Genomic DNA, 10,702 nt, shown 5'->3' with positions numbered 1-10,702 from the left:
GAAGATCCCACATGCCGCGGAGCGGCTAGACCCGTGAGCCATAGCCGCTGAGCCTGCGGTCCAGAGCCTGTGCTCCGCAACGGGAGAGGCCACAACAGTGAGAGGCCTGCGTACCGCAAAAAAAAAAAAAAAAAAAGTTGGTACAATTCCAATAACTAGATTGAGAGGAAAGGATAATTTCTCACTTAGTTCACAAGCTCCAGCTGCATGTTCCATCTCAGAGGTCTGCAGGGGTATACTTCTCATAAAACTTATAAGAATAATAAAACACAATAAAACTTATCATAAAGGAGTCTTTTGGTTCCTCTTTGGAATCCTTACATATAAAACCCCTTAGTGAGCTCACAGATGAGGAAAATCATGATTGTTAAGGCAAAATTAGGCATTTTGGGATCCTTCCATATATTTCCATCAAAATTCAACTCATTCATCTGCTCAAAAAATATTTAATAAGCATATGCTATGTATCAGACTATTTCAGACTCTGGGGATAAAGGGATGAACAAGACAATTTTCCATCCTAACGGAGTTTTGATTCTAGTTAGAAAGATAAAAACACATTGATATGCTATCCTACTTTCTAAAAGCATTACATATCATTGACCGTTTATCAAGCTCCAGACATTGTTTGAAATGCTTCATAAATTGTATTTCATTTCATCCTTATTGCAACCCTGTGAAGTAGGTATGTGATGTGATATGATACAATATAATATTTCATAGCAGAATAATGCAATATATTGCAGATAGAAAAGTAAAAATACCCAAGGTCCCACCATGCTGAAGTGTTTGAGGTAGAATCTAAACTCAGATTCATCTGAGCAAAGGTACACTTATTTGTACCTATGTTTTTCATCCCTTTATTTACCAATATTATTAATCAATCATAGTGTCTTGGGTGCTATGCTAATGACTAGAAATATAAAGAGGAATAAGACTGTCTTTACCATCAAGAAACATCCAGCTGGTAGAGGAAAGAGACATAAAAATAAACTTCTGTAATGATGAGTTATGGGAACTGAGGCAGAGGACTGTAGAAAAGGCAGCGGGAAACCGAAGAGAGAAAGATCTGTCCCATCCAGACACTGACGTAAGTTTCAGGAGATGGTGTTTGAGCTGCATCCATCACTATGTAGAATTCCCTTTCCCTTTTTCCACTTTTTTTTAGATTCTTTTACCATAAAGGTCATTACAGATTATTGAGTAGAGTTCCCTGTGCTATACAGTAGGCCCTTATTAGTTATCTATTTTATATATAGTAGTGTGTATATGTCAATCCCAATCCTCCAGTTTAATCCCTCCCCCCCTTTCCCCGCTGGTAACCATAAGATTGTTACCATAGCTTATGGTATTTGTTTTTCTCTTTCTGACTTACTCCACTCTGTATGACTCCACTCTGACTCCACTCCACTCTATGACTCTAGGTCCATCCACCTCTCTCAATTTCATTCATCCAACTCAATTTCATTTCTATTTATGGCTGAGTAATATTCCATTGTATACAGGTGCCACATCTTCTTTATCCATTCATCTGTCGATGGACACTTAGATTGCTTCCATGTCCTGGCTATTGTAAATAGTGCTGCAATGAACATTGTGATACATGACTCTTTTTGAATTATGGTTTTCTCAGGATATATGCCCAGTAGTGGGATTGCTGGGTCATATGGTAGTTCTATTTGTAGTTTTTTAAGGAACCTCCATACTGTTCTCCATAGTGGCTGTATCAATTTACATTCCCACCAACAGTGCAAGAGGGTTCCCTTTTCTCCACACCCTCTCCAGCATTTATTGTTTCTAGATTTTTTGATGATGGCCATTCTGACGGGTATGAGGCGATACCTCTTTGTGGTTTTGATTTGCATTTCTCTAATGATTAATGATGTTGAGCATCCTTTCATGTGTTTGTTGGCAATCTGTATATTTTCTTTGGAGAAATGTCTGTTTAGGTCTTCCACCCATTTTTGGATTAAATTACCATTTTCTCATTGTAAAATATATCAATCTCTAATACTACATCTTGCCTCACAATCTTCTTTTTCTGATATATGTATAAATCTGTTTTATTTTATTTCATTTACTTTAGTGTTTCCCTGGCATATCTTTTGTCCATTCTGTTACTTTCAACCTTTCTGTGTCCTTATATGGAATGTTTCAAAAGAAAGCTCTGGGACTTTACCAGGGCTACTCATTCTTGGCAGAACCTTAACTTAACTATTTTTCCTAAGCCCTAAGTCTGTTGAATGTTCAGCTTAACTTCTTTTCTTTTCAGCTATTATTTTTGCTTTTGGAATCTCCAATTTCCTCAAGAGGAAATAATCACCATAAACGCCTTAACTCCCTCAGGCTGTTTTTTTCTTTCCTAGCTACTGGTTCTGTAAGGCAAGTCCCCCTTCGCCTTGAAATTTTCTGAAGTTTTCAATTAATTTTTTAAACATTTTATCCAGCTTTTCTAGCTGTTCTCAGGGTTCAGTGGTCTGAATAAAACCCAGAATTTTATTATGGAAGTGTAATTTCTTGTTGCTGATTAAAAACAGGATGAATCTTACATGTTCCCATTAAGAATAATGTTTTCTGTATGCTTTTCATTAATTTTTCCTCTTAAATTGATTTTTTCTTCCTTTTCCTTTTCTTAAAAAAATTATATTGCTATTCTCTTCTTTTGATGCTTACTGTTTTTCTGTCTTTGTTCTTTTTAAGTAGCCCAATTAAAAGCTATACATTTTCCCTGAAAACCACCCACAAGAAGTATTTAGTGCACCCATAAAATTTCAGCTACACAGTATTTTCAATACCATGTAACTGAAATTATTTTCTAAATTCCATTTTATGATCTATGAGTTATTTCAAAATTTGTAATTTAATTTTCCTAGTTATCTTTTTATTATTGTTTTCTAGTTTCATTTTTATTGTGAACAGAGAAAATTATCTGATCAATTTTCCCCCACTGAAATTGCTGGGGTTTTTGGTTTGTTTGTTTGTTTGTTTGTTTTTAATGGCCTGGCATTTGGTCAGGTTTTGTAAATGTTTAGAATTTGCATGAAAAGAAATTCCTATTCTTCAGTTATTGAGTACAACATTTCATGAAGTTAAATTAAGGTTATTTTTTAATCACATTGTTCAAATGACCAATAGTTTATTTTTATTTAAATTTTTTTGTCCACATGGTAGTTTGTACTCTGTCAACTTGGTGAAGCTGCATTTACCACCATTTACCAAAAGACCACCAAGTCTTTTCCTTATATGGCATCAGGTTAGAGTTACAAAAGAGGCAGACAGAAGGGAAGCCACAGCTATTTCTTTCTGAGTGTCTTTGAAGCCAGTTTTGGGGAGGGACACACAGAAGGGGGTCCAGTGGGCTCTACTTGTCCATACTCTCTTCCACTCCACATCCAGATCTTTCTGGCCAGGAGTGGCCCTGAGCCCCCGAGTGAAGCTTGGCTGAAAGCTCAGAGCAGTAGCTACACAGGAGCCACAGCTTTCCACAGACTCCTTCCTGAGCTTTCCTCCCTAGTCTCACTACAGCACCTGGATGTTTGTGCACACTCCAATGTGTCCACACATGGTGGTGTTTCAGGAGAGCTAAATGGTACCTTTCTTCTGACCCTCCAAAATCTCCCTCCCAGACCATTACTTCCCAGTTCCTTCCACAATTTCAAAAGGCCTATCTCTATAACAAATCCTCTATTCTACAATATTCACAGTACTTTTGCTGTCCTGACTATATCCTGTCTGAGAATCTATTTGCATTTTTAAAACTTACAATGGGATGCATTTAATTTCTCACCAGTATGCAGTTTTATTTTCCTGAATATATTCGTAAAATATATTTAAAATAAAAATATATTGGTAAATATATTTAAAATAAAATATATTTAATCTTATCTCCCCTCTTTTAAAAAGTATTTTCTGTAGTCATTTTACGTAATTATTTTCTTAACTACACAGGCTTAGGGTTCTGAGGGTGTAAGATTTCAATTACTTCTACACACTGCAGGATTAGAACAGTTTGACAAATTTGGAAATCCTGAGTCTACATATTTCTCTGATAGGTTGGAATGATAAATAAATGTTTGAGAGTTATTCCAAAAAATACTTCTGGCTAGGGAATTTGGCATTTTTATGAAATTCTCATCAGTCTTATATCCCACCCCCCAAAGTAACCCTGAAGATTTTTAAAAGCTCCTCTCCAAGAGACTCTGTTCCTTGGGATATGGGATAGGACCAAGGGATATGCATATCTCACAAGCGGCCCAGATAATTCCAAGGAAGCTGGTTGTGGATTTCTTTTGGGGAAAGGCGGACCTAGAAAAAATTTTGGAAAATAACACACTATTTTTCTCCTTGGGCCTTTTCGTTCATTTTAATCACCTTTCAAAGTAGAAAAGATAAAAAGGCAAAACAACAAAAAATTACCACCTTCTCCATTTTTTCTGGACCATCTAGACTCCTTCTTCAAGGAATGTGCATCTCTAAATGTGACAAACATGTAATTTTGTGAATTAAACATATTATACGTAATGTATTTTAATATTTCTAGACAACAAAAAATGACCTCAAAACCTCTTAGAGCACTCAAATTCAGAAAAAGCAGATCAATATTTTACTGTAAGAATAAGTTGAGCTCATGTCAAAATGTAGTTTAAAATTAAGTATTACTTTATTCATTGTGCATATTTGAATCTCTTGAGATTTATAGAATTTATGTATATGTAACTTAAGATACTTTTCTTGTGTACCTGCATACCACCCTCCTTGCAAAAAAAAAAAAAAAAAAAAAATGGAAGAAAGAAAGAAAGAGAAGAAAAGCAAGCACTTGTTTTCTTGGTTAACACCATGACACATAATCTTTCATAGGAAAGACACACCTAGTCAAACAGTTTTAGGAGAGGAAAGAATGTATTTAACACACATTGAACCACGTTTTAATATTCTCCTGAATTTTTACATAATCCTGGAATAACTGACATACTTGAATTATTACACATAAAGTAGTGGAGTAAAATACCGTCTAGAAAAAAAAAAATAACATAACAGTAATAGGGATTCATGTGAGCAGACATCTAAGCCTGGCCAATGGTACTTCTTGCAATGCTATTTTCCTTAATAACATTCTTTGATAACATAATAACTGGTACTGATTAAAAACAAAAGAGAATATGTTGTTCTTTCACAACAATATATTCACCTTTTGAATCAGCAGCACAAATTCCTCAGCCTCAACTGTTGTAATCAACAGAGACCCAGGGCTACACATGGCAGCTGACACTACAAAGTCACTTGGAAATCAAAGTTTTACTTTTGACATATAATAGTGTTCAACTTGAAATTTCTTTGGCTTTTCTCTCACCCTCATTAGATGTTTTAGGAAAGAGACATTCTTCTTAGCATCCACAGCTGCACAATGCACCTCACAACACCTCTCTCCCCATAGGAGAACACACAGGTTCATAAGGAGGGAACTCTTATCTCCTTCCTCTGTCCCTCCTCTTCTTTATCTTCTTCTTTCCTTTTTCTTTTCCTTGATAATTTGCTTGATGGCTTAGTTAAAAGAAGACTGTTAGAGTCAAGAGGAGTCACAATAAGATAGCATTCCATTTAATTAAGACACCCCCCTCTTCTTGATGGGTTCCTCTAAAAGAAATGTTTTGAAGTGGATTCTGCTTCTTTTGTGCAAAGAAAAACTGATGAAGGTGAAAATTTGAGATGACATTTGAAAAGAGGTTTTTTTTTTCCTATGGATTTTGTACTTCATATTATTTCAAAGAAAGTCTCAAATGATTTCTGGAACATTTCTGAAAAAAATAACTATGGATTTGATTGAATTATAAAAACATCTGCCATGCTGATAAATATCAACTTACATCTGGCAGTCAGGTGCTCAACTCAGCCCTCTTACAACAACTAATGGGTTTAACTAGACAAGACAAATCCATCTGAAGCGATTTGGCGTTCGGATTTGGTTCATCAAGCTTTTAGGAAAGTGAGAGATACTTGTATTTCCTTTTAAAATGTGAGAAACTTCTTGGTAGAAAACTGAAATGTGAATATAAAGTATCTGTCAACATTTTAAAAGGAAAATATCTACCCATCATAGGAACTATTGACTTATCTTAAAAACTATTTCTTCCCTTGCTAGTTTCTCCGTACATCCTAGAAACCCAACACTTGAGTTGTTTTGTTTTAAGATTGCAGTGTACAGATAACCATGTGAATTAAATTTGTCTTTATTTATCTTACAGTCTAGCTCTATAAACACTGTTAAGCCATAAAAAGTAAACCTTATATCTGAGAAACCATTTTCCATGCTCTTCCTTATTTTTATTAGCTCCCAGGAAGGAAGCAGTATGAGCTGTACAACATCAATAGTAACAGAGTTTGCTTTGACAAGCAAAAATACTGCATCTGTGGCTAATTTCATAGTAACACTAACTGGTTCTCTCAAAGAAAATAAACTCCTCCACATGTGAAATCATTCTTCAATAATGAGATCATTTCAAATTATGCAAAAATGTTCATAAAATCTACCCAGTGGATGATAAATTACTGCTAATACTGGGGTAACTGTCTCATGGTTTTATAAATTCATAATCCTCAGTTCTAAATGCTTAATATTGATCATTAGTTAATACTACCTGCCATACACTTAATACTGGCAATTCTATAAAATCGTATTAGGATCAAATAACGAAACACTACTTTTAAAAAAATCTTGTAATAAAATTTCTTCTTTTGTGTGCAATTAAAAGACACTATTCTTTTGAAAATGAAGTGTAATTTGAAACTAGAGATTCAAATGTTATAAAATTAAACTACATCTCTCTATAGTGTTTAAAATATATATTAAGTATTTTTTAAGGGAAAGAAGAACAAGAATTGGGGTACATGTGCCATAGGCTTAAGTATGAGAGAAATAATTCAACGAATATATTTTTTTTACTTAGCTATCAAATCCATCACCTCATTCTTATTTGGGTGATCCACATTTGGTGTTAAACTCTGTGATTGATGTTAAACTAACAATTTCTCTAAAAGAAGCTCACACCTGAGATGTTACATCACATTAAATCAACAGTACAACCACATCTTGTGGGGCAAAGGCATAGGAGCAAGGCACTGAGCATTGTACAGCAGTGCATCAATAGAAAAAATTGTAAACTCATTACAAGATTTGAGACTGCTTTAAATGAGATAGAATTTCATAAACAACTTGTACCTAACTTATACAAATAGTTAATGCTCAAACAGGCTTCATGATGCAAAATAGGTGTTGTGGAAGAAAAATTATTTTTAAAAATAATTCAATGATTTTTTAGATTGAAGTCAATAAATTAATTGATATACACTATCTTGCATTCATTAACTACTAAGAAGACACACTCACTTCTCTATATCTTTCATTTACTTAAAGACCTGAAACAATCTAAAACCTTCTTAATGCTGTTTCCCAGATAAGACAATCCAGTTTTAAAACTCCTGTTTCTGAAATGTTATATTTAAAGAAATTAGTTGTTAGTCTTTTGCTTAAACCCAAATGTTCAGTCTCTTGAAAAATCAATTTTGTATTTACCTGGAAGGACTATCTGGAATTCTGATGGAAGTTTACCTTATTCAGGATGATTTTGGGAACAAACCCCTGCCATGAGATTTACCCAATATTTTTAATATGTAAGTTTTCTTATCTCATCTGATATTGGTTTTACATCTGCATAGTCTAAAATGGCAGGATATATTTATGGCTCAGTAGACCTCTTCACATCTTTTTGTCCCAATACTTTTCTTGATGGGACAGAGATATAACACAACCCAACAGAATGAAGACCATGAAAATGTGCAGCTGCACTGGAAGGTGATGGGACAGCTCACGTCCAGTGTTTAATTCTAAACTGCAACATCCCATGATCTTCCAATATTCTGATTTCACACATCCATTTAACAATCATTTATAGAACCCCAGAAAACAATATCTGGGGTGGGCCCAGCCAATGAAGCAGACAAGTGGTATTCTTCCAGCCTCCACTAAGTTGGCCTCTATATGAGTGTACAGAAACTTTGAGTTAAGCAAAAAAGAAGAAAGGGTAAAATTGACACATGGCTTCTGGCTTCTGGCCCCAAACCCAGGGAAAACTGTGAAGTCAGACAGGCACCAGCCGCTTACTTGTTATGTTGATTAGGTTGCTGATTTAGCCAGCTGTACTTTGTTTTCCTGAATAATGAGATGCTTGGCAAAATCACTAGAATTCATTCTCAAGTTCTCTTTTAGTTTGTTAAGCTCAAAGTCATGGAGAATCTTGACAGTCATTAACTTTTCTCGCTTGATTCTTTCCACAACATCTTTTGGAACATCAGGGATCATCCACGCCAACAAAAATTTCATTAGAAACACAACATGCTAGAGGAAACAAAAGAAAATCAGACACACTGCTAGAGTTGTCAAATGTTCAGCAGATGTTCATACAAATTGTTTCATTCGTTCAACAAACTGTGCTCGATACAGTAGCTAGAAGGAAAAACAAAGAGATATAGTCCCTGTCCTGGAACTTTCCTACAAAGACCAACATTAAGCAAACAAATATATACTAAAATATGTGATTACAGAGATTCCAGTTGAACGTGGTTATTGAATATACTCTTCATCTACGCTTCCTCCTGAAAACCTAATAAAATATTTGTAAAGAAATTTAAAAATTGTATTGTTCACAAAGACACACAAAAAAGGGAGGAAACAGTGATAACAGACTCGAGACAGTGAAGAAAGCTGGCACTTAAATTTGCAGTTGGTGATACAGTGATGGTAGAAATCAAGACAAAGGCCAATTTTGTTTCAAATCATCAGAAAAGTTCAGAAAAGTTCAACTAAGGACTCTGAAGGTGTAGTGTGGGTGGAGTTAAAAATAAGAGGCTTATTTAAAAATTTGTATAAGGGGCAGATGAATTTTCAGAGCCTCTCTCTCAACCATGTTCAGGAACTACTTCTCTCCAATCCCACCCTGGCAGCAACTGAGTACCTTATTTTCTGCAGAAATTATATTTTCTGCAGAAATTAAGACAGAGAGCTGTGAACTCACAGGCAGCAGAGATGGCGAAAGATGGAGGTGTGGCACCATACTGGAAACAGGGCAACTCAATGCAATTCAGCATTCTGAACCATGAGATCTCTAGTCTCTCCTGCCTTTCTTGGCTCTCAACACAGTCATGAAATAGCTCAACAAACAGGAGGTTGGAGGATTTCTCTCTGGGAAAAATAACTAATCAGAGAAGTTAGAATTATAGATATCAAAATTTTGTAGGTCTCAAATGAAAAGGCCCCTTTATCACCCTACAGTGAAGCCCACCCAAGTGATGTCCTTCCTGTATGCACACAAAGCTTATAATCGGCTTTCCTTGCTTCGCTCTTAAATATGAGCAGATTGCCAAGAACAACCAAATACATAAGAAAGTCTCTAATATGAAAGGGTAAGACTGAAGCACACAAATGGGAACTAAGAGGATACCTAGATAATGATGAGAGCAAGAGAACAGTAGAATAAAAAGGTAAAGATATGAATCTGACTATTTATAGGAGAGAAAATAAATGATAAATATAACAGAATTTCAAAACATTTGTAACACCTGAATAACAGAAGTCCCAGAAAGATAGAACAGAGAAAAGAAGGAAATTATCAAAGAAATAGTACAAGTAGGGCTTCCCTGGTGGCACAGTGGTTGAGAGTCCACCTGCCGATGCAAGGGACACAGGTTCGTGCCCCGGTCTGGGAAGATCCCACATGCCATGGAGCGGCTGGGCCTGTAAGCCATGGCCGCTGAGCCTGCGCATCCGGAGCCTGTGCTCCGCAACGGGAGAGGCCACAACAGTGAGAGGCCTGCGTACCGCAAAAAAAAAAAAAAAAAAATAGTACAAGCAAATTTTCTCAACTTAAAGGGTAATTATATTTGCAGGTCAAAGGGGCTTAGTGAGTGTCCAGAACAATTAATATTAATAGTCCAACATCACATGACTGTCTTGTGAAGTTTCATAAAAGGACTAGTGAGAGAATCCTCAAAGCTTATTGATACATAAAAAATTCATAAACAAAGAATGGGAAATTAGAATGGTATTGTACTTCATAGCAACACTAGAAGCTGACAGAAAATAGAGCAATGTCTTGGAAAATTTCAGGAATACCTAAAAACAGTTGGTTCAAAAATTTTCAGGGAAAATGACTTTTAATCAAATTCTATACCAATTAATTATCTATGTGGAAAAAGAAGAAATTTTAATATTCAAGTTCTCAAAAATTGTCCATTATTTTCCTCAGAAAATTAATGAAAGATGTGCTTTATCAAAATAAGCTAGTAATTCAAGAATGGGAGAAAAATAGATGGAAGAAAATATAGTATTCAGTATAAGAGAAGTTGAAGAGAAGTTCCAGAATGATGGTGAGTCGGAGCCTGGGATGATCAAAAAAAATAAACAGAAACAAAAATTCCAAAGAATTCCTTTTGTAATTTACCAGGCTGAAAGATGATCTAAACCGCTGATGGAAAATATGGGAATGAAAGTGATAAATTCATAAGGAACTGAGAGGGGTGAGGATTTAAATTACTTACATGTATAACCTTGATAAAAATAAAACAAATTAAACAAAAACTGATAGGAATTTGTGTTTTCTTGCATTAGACTTATCTAGTCTATTATTGGCCTTTACTGTCGAGTGAAAAA

At 35.2% G+C, this 10,702-nt stretch overlaps 1 protein-coding gene across 1 annotated transcript in view; it reads right to left on the bottom strand.

Annotated features, from left to right (window-relative positions):
- Window positions 1-8,170: 8,170 nt before the first annotated feature.
- Window positions 8,171-10,702, bottom strand: part of ANO5 (anoctamin 5) — a 73,967-nt gene continuing 71,435 nt past the window's right edge. Inside the window, 1 exon segment of the mRNA XM_065882416.1 lies at window positions 8,171-8,392. Within this exon segment, the coding sequence (XP_065738488.1) occupies window positions 8,171-8,392 (222 nt within the window).

This window comes from Phocoena phocoena, chromosome 8 (assembly GCF_963924675.1).
Source record: "Phocoena phocoena chromosome 8, mPhoPho1.1, whole genome shotgun sequence".
Classification (NCBI taxonomy): Eukaryota; Metazoa; Chordata; class Mammalia; order Artiodactyla; family Phocoenidae; genus Phocoena; species Phocoena phocoena.
The sequence above is the reverse complement of the archived record's forward strand: the minus strand, read 5'-3'. Positions and strand labels throughout refer to the sequence as shown.